Consider the following 17061-nt stretch of genomic DNA (forward strand, 5'->3'; position numbering starts at 1 on the left):
TAATTCAACATGGTACCCAAGAAGCCTTCTGCAACAAGGATTGTTGGAACCTCAGAAATGAAGAAAAAGTAACTGCAATATCTGCCGATGTCCCAAACAAAGGAGTCTGAAGAAGGCACCCTTCATGCAATGGCTAGAGTTCTGGTCTTAGACACGGGCAAGGAGGACCTTGCCTTGACAACTCTCAGTAATGCTGGAGACAACAACTATACATACATTTCCTCTCTCCCACCAATACAAACTTCTCATATAGCTCGTCCATCAGCATACCCTTTTTATTATTAGGGAAACTGGCCTGACAGGCATCTAATTCCAAGGATAAATTTGCTCATAATAACTGAAGCAAACCATTAAGAGATGAAAGAACTGGTGGCCCCATATGATGTAAAGTTACTTATCCAGACCTAAGGGGAAAGATTTTATCCCCACAAGGAGGGCTTAAGTTGAGTGCATTGGAGCATACCAAACAGGTGACTTTTCTTCACTACAAGCAACTCACACACTAAGACTGGAGGAAGGGCTTCTGAGTCATACTGGTAATGACAGGTTCAAGGCCCAATACCTCTGATTTTACCAGTTGAACACTCCTTTCGTAAACCTTATGAGAGGCATGTGAGGCTGAGACAATGAGATTTGCTCAAGATCATGAGGACATTGAAAGCAGGTCTCTCACAGTCAAAGCTGATACTAGGCTGAGGCCATCACCAACTACAGCATCAGTTGTCCTTCTGTGGCCCACTACAAACCTGAGACATTCACGAGGAAGTAGGTGGTTTCGCTTCCCGAGGGACTGTTGGTCATGCAGGCATACAGCCCTGAGTCCTCAGGCACGGCGTCCCTGACCTCTACCTCCTCCCCCGTGATGCGTGTCCGATTGTTTTCTGACAGCTGGACCCCATCTCGTACCCAGTTGATACTCTGAACATCATCACGTAGCCGACAGCGCAACTGGAGGAGCTCGCCAGGGTGAACTGAATAAGACTCCACTTCATTGCTTGCTTTGGGTAGAACTGGAAATGTTAGGGGAGACAAAGAGAGAGGGAAAACAACGGGGGAGCAAGGCATGAGTGGTTTATTGCAGATGCATTACTCTGGCAGCATGCAGCACTGCAGGAGGCAGGTTGTCCTCCAATGGTCAATAAGATGCAGGCCTCAGCTGCCATGCAGGTCTTTTGGAACAGCAGCGGGAGCAAGAAGTTGGCATGGAATTCATTTCTGCCGTGCCATCGGTGTACACAGCGCTTTGAGGTTTTAATACACTGTTAGGGGCTGAGGGCAGTTGCAAAGCATCACATTACAATGGGCAAGTGGCTGCATCCAACCCATACCAAGACAAAATGGCGGGCTGAGATGGAAAAACCAACTCTGGTTCAAGCAGCACCTACCTGAAACTCCATAGCTAGTAAGCTGGCTGCCACACACAGCCACCAGAGCAGGGAGGGTGAAGAAATGGAAGGGGTTAAAAAAGCAGTTTGCAGGAAGATTAAAGCTCTGTCGTCTTTCACTGCACGGATACTCTTCTGTAAGATCTCCTCATTTCAGATTAATACCTGAGCATTCCTCGGGGCATGTTTTATATAATCAAAGTTAATGGATATTCATCCCATGTATAAAAAACAAGGAACCTTCAGGCACCTAAATATTTGCAGATATATTATAGTATAAGCTGTCATGGACTAGGAAGTTCGCTACCATCAGATACATCCCAAGACTATAATATCAAGGCAACAATCCTGTATCTGGCCCAGTTAATGAAAACAGCTCAGCATGTGGTAAAGCGACTCTCAGTGGGACACAATGACATGACTGAATACTCCCTTCATATAAAATATTCCCCATGCATAGAAAACTAGGTTTCAGGGACAACAATTCTAGACTAACATTCTCCTTGACACATTAACATAGATGCTGGGAACAGCTTTCATGGGAAAGCACTTAAATCATGTGACTTTCCTATCTCATAAGGAGCAGCCCAGGAAGGCTTTTATCACTTCATTTCAATGTGAAGTAGGTCTATGCAAACAAGGAATTTCCAAGCGTTTCTGCCAAGCACCCATACTGACCACGTGGGGTCATTTGCCATGTATTTTCTATAGAACTGTGAAGGGCACCCCTCAGTAATCACAGCCCGGCTATTATTTGTGTGATCATTTATCTTAGGATCAAAGCATCAAGGAAAGAGCACCTGGTCTTGCTGGATGGCTGACTCGATTAACTTTAGCCTCAGATTTACAGTTCAAGCATGTCAACAAAACTTTAGAGAGAAGCAAATTCAGCAGGTATCCCAGGATAACAGGACTGTATAAACAATTCCATGGACCAGTCGCTGAAAGGGCTTTGTGCAATATTCTTTGTGCAGGGGATGAGGGGAGGGGGGCTGGTTTAAACTTGTAATTTGATATTCCCAAATTGAGAGGCTATCGAATACCCAGCTTTTGAAAATGAGATTGGGCAAACATGCCTTTTAACTGCTTTCTTGCTCTTTCCCCCTCATGTCCCGATATTAAGAGTAAGCAAAGGAGAACAATCTTTAGGAGGTCTGCAGAAACAACTCAATGAAGCTTACTCTCAGGGAAGTATTTATTTATATTTTCAATTTTTAACCCACCCTTCCCATAATGGGCTCAGGGCAGGTAACAATGAGTTAATATAAAACAAATAACACCGTTTTATAAAATCTAAGTGTTCTTAGGATCGCAGACCTACTCTTGTGAGCAATTTAAGTTATATTATTAGCAGGAAGAACTTTTCACTAGGTTATCTGTTTATACATATTGCTATAATGTGCCCAATACACACATTACCCAATGGAGACAGAAGGAACATCATTGCCTTTCCATTACAGGCCCAATACACCTTTACATCCTCTAAAGCATAGAAATTTACTTTAAACAAATGGAAGATTCTAAGTATACTAAGTTTTATGTTTATACCCTGTCCATGTTTTCACAAAACACACCTAACTCCATCTTTTACAAAAAAATAAAACGTAAGACTACAGATCAGGAATTTTATGATGAAATTATTTGTCATGGGAGAACATTAGACAAAAACATTAAGTTTAGGGTAAGGGGGATCAAAGCTGCAATTTCAGGCTTTTTGAGAGAACAACTGCCAGATTCAGAGCTCTCCTTTCCAAAAATAAAAAGCAAAATAAACCGGCACAAACTTGCATCTATCAACTTTCATATTTTTTCTGTATGTTTGCATATGTGACAAACAGCACAGTCACATTAGGGTGGAACAACATGGTACATAAAGTTTTGTGACTTTGCTCTCCCCTCCCAGTTTGTTTTTTACAGAACACAGTCAGGGGGATTGCAATTTAAAGTGCGCGTATCTAGTGAGGGGCTATTTACCCTTGGTGGAGAAAAATACAAGTACATGTAAGTTTGTTCTAGTGGGGTAAAAGCAGCTTGGAAGAAGTGGCTTTGGGTGAGGATTTATATTTTGATTTATATTTTGGCCTAGTGGCTGCCTTCTGTTTTGTTCCCAAACCCCTTGTGGGAAATAATCATGGAGCTACATGCAACATGTAGTTCTGCCCTTAAATGCGCTTGTATCAGGTTGCTGAATCGATCAAGGGATATGTAGGAAGGCTGATTTACAATCAGTTTTTAATCCCCTGGTGATTCACAGTTCAAGTGAAAGGTTACCAGGGGTTGATTTTAAGGCTCAATCTGGGGAGGAGGAGTAAAAAAAATCTCAAGATCATCAGTTTGTCCAACAATTTAGTGGCTTTTTAAAAGATTTCTATGCTTGTGATATAGAGCTTCCAGTTTGTGATATAGAGTTACCAACTCAAGGGTTACTAACTGGAGTTCAGCAGACTACAGAGGGCAATTCCCCTGGAGGAAAATGGCAGCTTTGGAGAGTGGACTCTGTGGCACCACATTCCTGGTGAGTTCCCTCCCCATCCAAATTCTCCCTTCCTCAGGTAGGGTAGGTCTGACTCAAGAAATATCTGGGGACCTTGGGGGTGGAGCCAGGAGCAAGGGTGTGACAAGCATGACTGAACTCCAAAGGGAGTCCTGGCCACCACATTTAAAGAGACTGTGTACCTTTTAAACGCCTTCCCTCCATTTGGAAATAATGAAGGATACGGGCACTTATTTTGGGACTCATAGAATTGGACTGCCTAGTCCAATCTTTTTAAAACTTTGGGAGTGTTTTGAGGAGAGGCACCAGAAGCTATGCTGAAAATTTGGTTACCTCAAAAAACAGCCCTCCCAGACCCCAGATACTACAGATCAATTCTTCATTATACCCTATGGGAATCAGTCTCCATAGGGTATAATGGAGTGCCCAGCAGACATTTCTCCCACCCCCACTCCCGCTTTCTGATAATCCTGAAGAGGAGGGGGGACAGCCTCCAAAATTGGAGATCCCCTGCCTCCAACTAGAGATTGGCATTTTAGGGTGTTGTAACCAGTAACTGGCACCAGATGCAAATCTCCAGGAATTCCCCAAGCTACAACTGCCTATGCTATTGTGGTAACTACTGTACATGTAGACAGGAAATAGGAAGCAATAATATAATATGCACAACTACATTTTATATTTAGTGTGTAACCTTCTTGCATGTATGTATGGTTAACAGTCCATCTCTCTCCAAACCCACATGATTATTACTTCATACATTTGCAGATACCACATGACACACTTCCTAATGGCATACAGCAGTCCTGTTAGTACCGCTACTCTACGTGATATCATCAGGCTCTCCTGCTCCATGAGCTCAAAGTTTGGGATGCTGTGGACCTCCCAAGTCTATGCACGTATAATTTTGGTGTTCCTAAGTAATGGACTATATAACTGTTCATGAGTTTCAAACAGACCCGAAGTAAAGCCAATGCAAGCATGGTAGGGTATGCGGAATGAGCTTGATAAGGATGAGTGAAGAAGAAGGAATTGGGTGATTCTTGAAGGGGAAGAATGGGCACTTTGGGGGGAAATACAGATGCATTTGCAACACCCAGTGGCAATCTCAGCTTGAACCTTATCCTTTGCATATAGAAACAAACGTATATTTGTTCTAACATAATTCTGCAGTTATTTAAAAACAAATGCTACATGTGAACATAGAGAAATGGAGCAATGTTGTGTTCAAGCAAAAAACTCTATTTCATGGAGCAGCTCTTAAGTTCACAATTTCTGACTTTTCTTTACCAAGCAGTGGAGTGGGGAGAAGAGTGGACATTTCCCCTCTCATGACACTGATTGTAGTTGAAGACAAGTGCACTGATACAAAGCCTCACAGATTTTTGTTGTTGTTGGCATAGGAGACTACACTGGCTAGCTGATGTCTTTTTTCCAACCCTACTCAAGAACAACCCTGAATCACACACAATGAGTGGGCAAGGGTGGATTAAGTGTTCTACATGCCCTGGACTCAAAGGGCAGTTCCAGCCCTATTTACATGCCAAACTATAAAAATTGCTTCCATTCTAGAGACATACTTTTTTCCTACATAGTAAATGCTACGTTACATACATAATGAATTTACAAATCTCTCTCTCTCGCTTCCTCTGACATTTATGTTACATGTTTCAAGTGTTCAAAATGTTCCACTACATAAGTTTTTGTTTAAAAGATCCACAGGAAGGGCACTATTTATTACCCCCATGTTGCAGGAGAGGGAACAGATAAGAGGCTGCAGATGTAGGTATATATTAGTGCATATAGTAATAATTAGTGCATATAGTAATAGCCAGTGTGTTCTAAAAGCCCCACTTCCAAGAAGGGTTGACTTCAGGAGAATCTCCAGTTATTAGGTGCTGTCAATCTTGAGAATGTATTTGGGGAGAGGGAAAGCAGCTGCCACAAAATGCAACATTTGTTTGGAGAGCACAAAGATCCTATTTTCTCTTTTCCTTCCACAACTATCCAGATTCATTGGCTTCCCATAGACTGCAATACAGCTAGTTCCTCTCCAATCCGCCTTTTCTGGGAATTAAGAAAGAGGCTGGAGCAGAGAAATACAGTTATTATAAAGAGAAGAAATGCCCAACTCAGCCTACACTGGCAAGTCTGCCAAAACTGTGAAAGGACAAAAAAAGGACAAAAAAGCAAGTTTTTACCTTCATTACATGGTAGAAAAACGTATCAAATTTGAAAATAGAAGCATAAGGGATCACAGAGAGACTGTAGGATTGGGAACTCTTCATCAATCAACTCAAACGTTAATTGATTAATCCCACAAATAAACCAATTAAAACCTGCAGCCCTGTTGTTGAGAAAAGACTGTAAACAAGCAATAGCCAAAGGTGGCTTGCTATTAGCACAAAAGAAACAGTTCACAGAATCTTTACTTCCTGATCTATAAAGCTGGAATAAACAGGGAGTCAACATATAGTACACATAACCATTGCAGAACATACCACACAGCTGAAGTATGCTTTCTCTCTCAACTCTCACACATTATTAGTAACTAAAGCTTTACAATGTCTCTTTATATTCAACAGTATTCCAGGGCCAAATTAGCCATAATGATGGGAACTGAATATCCTGCTATTTTTTGCACCTTAAATTGCAACCATTATGGCCCTCCTTATCTCCATTCTGCTCCCTTAATCCTCTACCCTGCCAGAATTGTACACAGAACATGAGGATGAGCTTGTATTTCTATAGCAGCCTATTCAGCTCTCAAACTGCAATATTTATGAAAATACTAACAGCACAGACCAAAGATTCCCAATTTCTTTTTTTTTTGTATTTTTATGTCTGTGCGCATGTGAGTGTGTGTGCACACCTGGAACTCATGGCGACATTTTGTTACTGCTCACCATTGGGGACATGGAGGATATTCATATAGGTGGCTGAAGGTCTCCCATCCAAGTACTTGCCAGAGCTGACCCCGCTTAGCTTCCAAGATCTGATGAGATTGGGCTTGCCTGGGCTAACTGGGTCAGGGTGATCCCCAACCTTTTTGAGTCCATAGACGCCTTTGGAATTCTGACACATTGTGTTTGGCACAGCAACAAAATGGCTGCTGCAAGAGGTGGAGCCAGTCACACAATGGCTGCTGCTGCTTACCTTCGTTCACACCTTAAAGATCCTTATGCTGTAGTGGCAGCGACTGCCCAACCAAAGTTTTAAACATCTGCAGAGTCAATCTGAAGCCCCACCTACTTTCTCAAAAAACTTTTGCCCTAGAAAAGGTGTTGGTGGGTGCCATGGCATCCATGGATACCACTCTGGGGGTCCTTGACACAGACATTTACTTTCCTTTTTATGAACAAATGCTATCTGGAAGCAAATCCCAAGTCCCAGTTTGTGAAGCGAGAATTCCTCCAAATAAGCATGGATAAAAATACAGCTTTATCCAGATATTTTCTTTGGCTTAATAGCTGTGCAAGCATATGGAGAGAAAAGCAGAGATCTAGTCTCTTTTCTCCAAGCACAAGTTTTAGATTTATGCTCCTAAATTGCATATAGGCACTATTTAATTGCCAACCAATATGTCTTAAACATCAGAGCAACCAGATCCAGCTGGACAGGTTAGGAAGTGTGCCTGCACAGGAAAGCTCATATCTTGAATAACCCTTTGTTGGTTTTAAAGGTGTCACTGGATTCAGAATTTATTATAGCAAATCAGTTAGAGCGAGTATACTTGTTCAGGAAATACATGACTTTCAGGAAATACATGACTTTCAACACAGGGAACTCAATTTAAACCCATGATTTAAAAATGCCTTGATTCAATAATTTAAACCCATCTACCTTGCCTGAAAAGCTGAGTAATGAGATAGCAAAAGAATATTCTGCTGGGAGGACCCCCTCCCAGCTACTCAGAGAACTATCTCAACAGGATGGTCAGCTGTGCAGACAACTGCTGGTTTAGAGCACACAAGCCCCAGCCCACCACAGCATCCAATGATCATTGAGATCGAATGCTGTTCTCAGTAGCTATTGAGCATCAAAGTTTTCCCCACCCCAACATTACCAGCAACTAAAAATTAAATCTGGTCCTGGAAGAAAGGGGAAAACATTTAAAAGGTGCCTTGACTTTACAATATAGCTTTGCCTGATTATAAGGTTCAAGTTTTTGTTGGATTGCACTGCCTGACAAAGATCAGATCCTCCCTCTGGGTTGATTTTTTTTCTTATTACTCTCAGGTCATCAAGTACTTTTAACAAAAGGGGGTCATTGCAAAGGACAAAGGTGACACCCCACAAAATTACACAGTCATCCGCTATGCTCAGTTTGCCCTTTCTGGCCCCAATATCCAAAGTACTACTAAGCAGATAAACTGGTAAAGACATCTGTGTACAATATAGAAATCAACAAGACTACAGCCAGTGTTATGTGTGTGGCAGAATGTAGTGGTAAAGAAACTGTTGCATTTCAGACTAAAGAGGAGATGCTATATTTGAAAACTTCCACAGTTGAAACAAACAAAACCCAGCATACCAAGTAGCAGAGTTGTAGCACAGCCCACAATGCTGTTCTAATTTTCTGCTTTCAGGTATGTTTTTTTTTAAATGGGGATACAATAGAAAAATACAATCTTCCACCTGTATTCTAAAATGAGACAGTCATATCTACCACCTCATTTTGCTGACCAGGATGTAACCCTCAGCCCAGACAATGGATCTACCATTGCACATTAGCTATCTGATGTATATTGTAACCTCTGGTTCAATACAGAACTGGAAAACAAACAAGTGTATTTTACTTAAAATATTTTATCTCTATCATACATCTAGAGAAATCCCAGTATCGGCTCATCTTCCAACACAATCTCTTCACCTGTCAAATCTCTTCACAAATCACAACAATGCCTCACCTTATATTTCTGCCTTGTTTCCCATTATATCTCTGCCCAGAACCTTCATTCCTCCAACTTTCATACCCTTAACTGTCCACGTGCCTTTTAAAAGACTGCATATATTATCTCTTACTGACCCTTAAGATCAAAACTCCCCTAAAATTTACAAAACCCTTAAGATCAAAACTCCCCTAACATCTAACATCTCTTTCTCTCTCTTCAGGTTAAAAAAAAAAGGTTTAAAAGGAAGATCAATAATTTAACTTCTCATCTTGTATACATATTTCATAAACATTCTAGATGGGTTGCTGTGTTAGACTATAGCAGGATAAAAACAGGAGTCCAATGGTATCCTTAAAGACTAACGAAATTTATTCTAGCATAAACGTTCATGGATCAGAATCATATGTGAGTCACATTTTATTTTAGAAAGTCCACTGAAATGCTATCATGGTACTTCTTTTGAAAGCTTGCTGAGGTGTGATTCAACATGAAACTCATTAATAGCACCATTTGTTAGAGGTCCCATGGGCTTCTTTCCAGCTCTCATTTTTCCTTAATCTGGGTCAGCCTTCTAAAATGAAATGGGTTGCTGGTATTTGCATTTCAAATGCTTAACCTGGGTACATTATCACTGATACCACCAGACAGAAGCCTATGTACATAAAACTCTTCTCTGAAATGGAAAAGTGTTGGTTTTCTACATGTTATATAAAGATCCACTACCCATCAGAAAGATTAAAAGTACAAACACAAACAGCAACACTTCGGGCATTAGCCTGTAAACAATGTCTGTAATTGCCACCCCTCTTTACTGGTACAAGCTTTCCAGAGACATATCCTCTTTGCCAAACACACTGCAATGAAACTTGAGAGGCCACAGTCATCTGAACCAATAAAAGGTGATTAAAAATCATCACTTTTTTGTGTTGCATCTTTCAGACAAATGCTGGTTGCGAAGCAGCCACTTATAGAGACAGGAACTTTGTTGAGGTTGTGTGTGGGTGTGTGTCTATGGGTCTGCTTTGCATGCAGCACGCCCCAGGCTCAATCCCCAGTATCTCCAGTTAAAAGAATCAGGTAGCAGGTGATATGCAAGATCTCTGTCTGAGGTTCTATCTGCAGGATAATATTGGAAGTTCAACCACTGCCCAGGGAATGCTATTTTGCCCAGCTATGTAAACGTAAATATCAAATCCCTGTGGGCAATTTTTAATTCCAAAAAAATGGGAGGCAAATAAACTCCCTCTCCTCCTGCTAGAGTCTCAATCCAAATTGGGCCTCCAGAAGACTTGAATTTTAAAAACCACTGGGAGGTTCCATATACAACCCAAACATATCACATAGTTAGTTCCTGAGACCTTAAATGACAGGCCTGTAGCAAGGGCTTTAAAAGATGAGGGGGCATGTAAAGAAGTCAGGGGCTACAGCCGCCCTGTAGCTACAAATTAGAGCGCAGATAGAAATCATAGTTAATACTACTGACTTTGACAGATCAATCACTATAAGTTCCTGTGTCTGATTCTTTGGCTATTAAAAGAGCAATAGAAAGCAACAACCAAAAAACCAACTGTGCCAAAAAACAACCAAGTCTTTTATAATTTAGATATTAAAGTTACATATTGAAAGTTCTCAATTAATGCAATAAAAAATGTTTCAAAGGAAATCCCACATATATTCAGTCCAAGGAAATCCATTCTGATAGGTTGACTCCTGAAGAAATTCTCAATTCCAAAGGGGTAGAAAAACCTCCTCCTTTCTCACCACACACGAGGAGTCCAACCAAAGACGTTGGCTTCTAAGGTAAAAATCACCTCACGTGATCGCTAGCTTGAACCATGTTGCACTATAAGCAGCTTTTTTGAAAGCCGAATAATAAACCTTAACACATCATTCTGTCATACTCTTATTAACACCCATTCTTAACTTATTAAAGACGGCTTTAAAGTTAAGAATGGGCATTAATAAGAGTATAACAGAATGATGTGTTAAGGTTTATCATTCGGCTTTCAAAAAAGCTGCTTATAGTGGCACGTGGTTCAAGCTAGCGATCACGTGAGGTGATTTTTACCTTAGAAGCCAACGTCTTTGGTTGGACTCCTTGCGTGATGTGAGAAAGGAGGAGGTTTTTCCACCCCTTTAGAACTGAGAATTTCTTCAGGAGTCGACCTATCAGAATGGATTTTCTTGGGCTGAATATGTGTGGGATTGCCTTTGAAATATTTTTATTGCATGAATTGAGAACTTTCAATATATAAACTTTAATATCTAAATTATAGAAGACTTGGTTTTTGTTTTTTGGCACAGCTGGCTTTTGGTTGTTTCCCAAACTGTGCTGCCACTGCTGTACTTTAGTTACTCCTGAAATGGCAACAAATTTGATCTGAATCTGGGCCCCTAATACATTGTAGGTAAAAATTGGGTAGGAAAAACCTGTTCATGATTTTACTCAAAACAAAATAATGTCAGGAGATCTTTTCTTTTAAACTGTTAGAGACATGAACATCTCACATATTTCTTTCCATTTATGTAAGAGCACATTCATATATTCATTGTGAAGTCCTTATTACTACTTTATGCATTGTATAGGATCCATTTAGCTATAATGAAATATAGCAACTGGTGGATGTGTAACTTCTGCCTCCAAAATAATATCAGGAGAACAAAGTACTTCCCTGAAGAGCACAGAAGTTGACCATCTTTGTTTTAAGTCAACGCTCCAAGGTCCAGTATTGTTGGTTTAACATTTGGCACCCTTGAACACACTATACTGTCTAGATTCTTTTTCCACTACTAAATTTCCCATCTACATTGTTTTCTTCCAAGTCCTAGAAAAGAGAAAGGAGCAATTTCAAAAGTGACGACTTGGGAATCATGGGCAGAGTATTGTTTCAAAGTCAGTGAAGTTTCCATCCCTTCTACAATTTTGCATTAAATTGCCATGACCAATGGAAGCTAAAGTATAGAGATGCTTTTCTGTGGGTGATAGACAGGACTTCTCTGTCAGACCCAGCTGATGAGAGAAGGAAGTCAGAGGGCAAAGGCAGGCTGCTGGCCTTTGGTAACCCAGAGTGCAGGCTGGTAAAGAGGCATGGTGGGAACGCGGATGGAATGCATTCACAGGCTAATGACCATATCGAGCTTCACTTGCTCCTCTGGGAAAAGGACAGACAACACAGTCTAAGCTGAAGGTGCAGCTTTGAAGTATCTCTCAAGAGCCAGGCCAGTTTTAAGGGACATTGCAGTCTGGTTCACACTAGTATGTAGATGCATGTATTACTAGACTATTGATACTTGTTTATGGTGCATTTAATGACTGGCAGTTGAATGCATACACCAAATTAAAGGAATACCTTGAAATGGTAGCCCTCTAGTGTAGAGGGACACACTATACATAATTCTCCCAATATGTGAAATCGCTGATTTGTGTTAAAGAGGCAACATGTTTTTTTTCAGACCGGTACCCAATACCGGTCCTGGTACCTGTGTTCTGAAGCTGGAATGTAAGCGCAATGCCCATTTCAGACAAAATGTTGATCAAGTGAATTGCATGTAGTACATTCTCCCCGTGTATGGTCAAACATAATGCCTGAGAAGGGTTGATATGAGAGTTTTTTCACATATGCATTCAGACATTGAGCTGAATGTACACATATGAATAAGCCCCAAGGTGTACTATACCCCATATATTTTGCCCTGTGCATTGGTTTCCAGGGCTTGCACAACACATTGTGGCAGCCAAGTTAGAAATCCCAGTGACATTTCTTCTTTCCTTCTTAAGAGTGGCAACAATTTGCTCAGCTTTCAGTCCTCCTGGGCACCTTTGAAGGAGGACCCCCTGGGTCCTTTTGCAGAGTCTCAGCCCACTACGTATTAAGGTTTCCTAGACAATCAGCTCACTGCCTTTTTGCTGCAAGTGAAGCAGGAAACAGGAAACACCCATGCTTACACCTGAGCTGGGCCAGCCCCCAATTTTCACAATGCTTTGGGGTGTATTAAGAGCAGACAGGTTGCAAGCATTCAGACAGTGAGAGAGAGACCTGTCTTCCCACAGATTTCCCTCAACTCCTATTCCTTTGAGACAGACACATGAGCACTGCTACCCCTCTCTTGCTCATGCATGTTAATTAAGGGGAGCCTGTTTGATCGCTGAGGTCTGTCAGGCTCAAATGTCTCTTTCATACCACATCGCAGCTTTGTAATTTAAGGCAGTGGCCAGGTGCAGTTCCTCTCAGAGCAGGGCTCAGCCAACTGGTGGCCAGAGACGACACCAGGGCCCAAACTCAGATCCTTCCCTGGCGGCTCTTGAAGGAGTTCCCCAGCCTCTCCACCCACTTTCAACAAATGTTTAATAAGCCAGATGATCTCTGAGGTCCCTTTGTATTTGCTCCTATTGTGCAGAGAGACTCTTAAGAGATGCCTGGGGCAGTTCCAGTCCTCTGAGAAAGCTTTAGTCTTTAATAGAGCCTCTAGTAATCACTGAGGTTTGTATCAAGAAATTACCATAACACTGGGCAAAAGGCAGGGCCCCTCTCTCATTCCCAGAGGGGTGGGGATGGGGTAGGAGAAGATTCTTCTCAGTTTCCACTTTTGGTATCATCTGTAGGATGTCACAACTACTACTACACACCATTCAGTGTTCACTGTGTATTTAGGGCCTAGCATGACAGTAAGGGAATAGCCCCATATGAGGCAGGCTGCAGCAAAGTGGCTAAGAAGTGAAAGCCAGCATCTAGCATCTGTCAAGTAGAGAGCCATAACTAGCTATCGTTTTGCAAGAATATAATATTGTGCCCCCTACACTTTCATAATAGTTTGGTAAAATGATAAATTACAAGAACAACAATATAAGGTTTATTTTAGTCATGATATGCTTTTTCTATGCTCCCTCAGCTTTGTGCACACAAAGTCAAGTGCCTCGCTCACCTTGCCCTGGTTGCAACTCTGATTACAAGGAATGAAGGCCCATATGCTCCTCCCACTGTGACCTAAGGCACGGCAGATAAGTAACCTGACAGATTTTCTGAATCTCAGAAAAGGAGCAGCAGGATAGCTTCCTGATCACTTGCCTGCCCTCTCCCTCAGGCAGCACTCAAACTGGGCTCAAAAAGGGGAGTAGTAGGTGATGTTGCTGAAAAGAAAGTGGGCTTACCAAAGATGCTCCTCAGTGCCCAAAAACTAAAAAACAAACAAAACTGAAGCCATCACTGCAAGCCAGTCACTGGTTCAAATCTCAGCTCAGCCATAAACTCACTAAGTGGATTGAGTAGATAAGCCACCATTTCCTCAATTTCATGCGTTTGCGTGGAAAATACTGTGGACAGAACAAAAATGGTGGTACCACACCAAGAAAAAGAGAGTGGCAAAGTCAGAAGTGCAAAACTCAGCCATATGAAGAAAATCTAACCTCTGATAAAAACTTTTTAAAAATCATGTAGATATAAAACCTGTTTTTGAATAATGAAAAACAGGAAATGACATACAATTAAAAATGGAAAACAGTCAAAACAATTAAGAGCAGGGCTTTTTTTTTTCTGGAAAAAGAGGTGCCAGAACTCTCAAGAGAGAAATGAAGGAAAAACACACAGGTGCCCCTCATGAACTTGTAAACATTTTTTTGAGAATTTTGTTTCCACAAAGATGTTCCAGAACCCCATTCCACTGCGTTCTCCCAGAAAAAAAAGCCCTGATTAAGAGCAACAGTTGCAAACCAGTAAGACATAGTATTTATATCCCTCGCTTTGCCTCTCTTCCATCCTAAATAATGACACTGGCCTACCTTACAGGACTGCTTTAACAGTTGCTGGGCTTAATGTAGGAGAAATTATACTTCAAAGACGCCACCAATGGTCTGAGAAAACAGCTAAACACCTCCATTCTCACACTGAGTATGTGGGGGGAGTCACTTGAAAGACCTTTGTCGCCGAACAGAAGGAAGAAGCCCAGGGATGAGAACTCACACTGTTAGATCACAAAGCAACAATACAATAGAGTATTTTGCTGAGTTATGACTTTGGTATCTTTTATTTTCAATATTTTAAATTGCAAAATCATTACTAGTATATTGGTAGAAGGACTGTTTGCAAGCACAATGAATCCACTAACAGACTCTAAACAAATTATAAAAATGCCCCCTCCCCCTGGTAGCAGTAACTTGCATTTGTTCACCACTCAGCAATTTTACATACATAAATAAAGTCAAGTCACAACCAATTTATGGCAACCCCAGAATGGGGCTTTTGAGGCAAGTTAAGAAGCAGAGGTGGTGTGCAATTGCTTTCCTCTGCAGAGCCATTATTGGCAGTCTCCCATCGAAGTACCAATCCAGTTTGGCAGCCAAGATCTGACAATATCAGACTATAGCGTGCCACCTCCCACCTCAGGAATTTAGATATATAATAATAACTATGGTAACTCTTGTTTCAGTTTTCTTAAAAGAAAGAATAATATCAGGAATACAAACAAAGATTAATGAACTGGTACCAGCTCTGTTGAGAGTAAGGCAGGGTTATAAATATTTTAAATAAATGAAAAGAAATTTTTCTCAATTCTTTGTAAGCTATCTTCATGGGAATGCTTGGATTTCCTCAATCAGAATGTGGTTAAGAGAGGACAAGACATCAACGTTGATTTTCCAAACCATATTAGTAGAAGAGATATTCCAAATGTGTTTTAGTCTGTCCACAATGGAAGCAAGGGCGAGGATCAGGAATCCCAATCACTGCACCATGTGAACTGAATGCCTGATGCAGTCTAGAATATCCCTCACAGATTTCTTGCAAACAAGTGTGCATGTGAGAGAGAGTAAGGGAGTGAGTGAAATGCTGTCAAGCTGCTTTCAACTTATGGCAGCTGTATGAATCAATGATCTCCAATACATCCTGTCACTTGTGCGGTAGGATGGGACAAAAATCTCAAAATAAAGTCAAACTATCTAATGTTGGGTCTTCCTATTTTTTTGCCGTCTTCAACTTTTCCTAGCATTATTGGCTTTTTCAGTGGCAGCCTATGCAAAAAACAAACAAACAAAATTCCCCAAGGAGGCAGAATTAGAACGAGGCAACAACAAAAGTTCCCTTGTAGGGCAAATCTCTCCAAGTGGAGATATATAATTTGGGAGAGGGGGTATTTGAGGGTGCAATTTTTTTTTATTATTATCTACAACTACGGTTGGATTCACAGATAAGGAACTGGGAAACAACTTCAGTCTTAGCCATCCATCTTCATCCACTGTTTTCACCCTGTAGAGTCTTGGTGGCACCTGAAGGACTAACATTTATTGCACTATAAATTCTCATAAGCCAAAACCCATTCTGTCAGATGCAGGAAGTATTACACTCTGTTGGCAGAAGTAAAATGCATACACATGTATGCCTGCAGTGGAACATTATAGGATATGAAAGCATAGACCATTGTCAGCACTAACCCAAGATGCTGGGTTGGCCAAGTTCATCCATATAAACGAAGTGCTTACATAATCCACCCTGGGGCAAAGAAGCTGGACTGTCGCATGCAATTTGTGGCTGCATATGCATACTTGAGTGACAGAGAAATTGAAGCTGAGATGATTGATGGGAACCACAAAACCCTATCCACACTGCATCTCTCAAGGGATTTGAAAAAGAGTGTCTTTTAATACCCCGGGCCTGAGGCTGTAACATGAGATTCCCAGCCTGGGACCTGCTTGGAGTGTGCCGGGGGCACCCAAAAGCCTGTCCAGAGCTATATGAAGGGCAGTCCCTGCCAGAACATTACACAACAGTTTCGAAACAAGCCTGAAAATTACAAGCATGATGTCATGTCCAAGAGCTCTCCGCTGCACTTTTGAAGACTTCGACTGTAGCTTTGAAATGGAATTAAATCCCAAGTTTAGTCTGGCAAGCCTAGACCAGATGGCAACACTCAACAGGTTCTTAGAGCTGTCATTAGTTTTCCAAAGATCAGGGGAGGAGGTAGGGAAGAGAGAGAAATTCCAGAGCTAGGAAAAAAACACACGCATGCACACTGCCCCCCCCCCTTACCCAGCTCCAGGTGAAAAAGAGTGAGACAGCAGAGGCTCTTGGCAGAAGAATGGAGTGGGGTGGGGTAGGGGAGCACCACAGATTAACCTTTACTCTTTTGGTGTTCAGCCAGGGCCTCAATACAGGCATTTTCAGGGGAAAAGGGGGTTTTGCATGCAAATGGCCTTGTGCCAGACTAGGCCCATCTGAATGTAAAACTTCTGCATTCAAAGCCCTCACAAAACAGTGCAAACTGCTGTTATTTGCCAGGGCAATTGCAATAATGCAAC

General features: G+C 41.4%; 1 protein-coding gene across 6 annotated transcripts in view; it reads right to left on the minus strand.

The window, feature by feature from the left end:
- FGFR1 (fibroblast growth factor receptor 1) overlaps window positions 1-17061 on the minus strand; it is a 99165-nt gene that overhangs the window by 37874 nt on the left and 44230 nt on the right. For 4 of the 6 annotated variants that reach the window (XM_060251686.1, XM_060251685.1, XM_060251684.1 and 1 more), the window contains exon 3: window positions 747-1010. The exons of the other annotated variants lie outside the window; for them this stretch is intronic. In XM_060251686.1, coding sequence (XP_060107669.1) covers window positions 747-1010 — 264 coding nt within the window. The remainder of the gene's footprint in view (window positions 1-746; window positions 1011-17061) is intronic. 6 annotated transcript variants of the gene reach the window in all.

The sequence above is a fragment of the Heteronotia binoei genome, chromosome 12 (assembly GCF_032191835.1).
Source record: "Heteronotia binoei isolate CCM8104 ecotype False Entrance Well chromosome 12, APGP_CSIRO_Hbin_v1, whole genome shotgun sequence".
In the NCBI taxonomy this organism is placed as follows: Eukaryota; Metazoa; Chordata; class Lepidosauria; order Squamata; family Gekkonidae; genus Heteronotia; species Heteronotia binoei.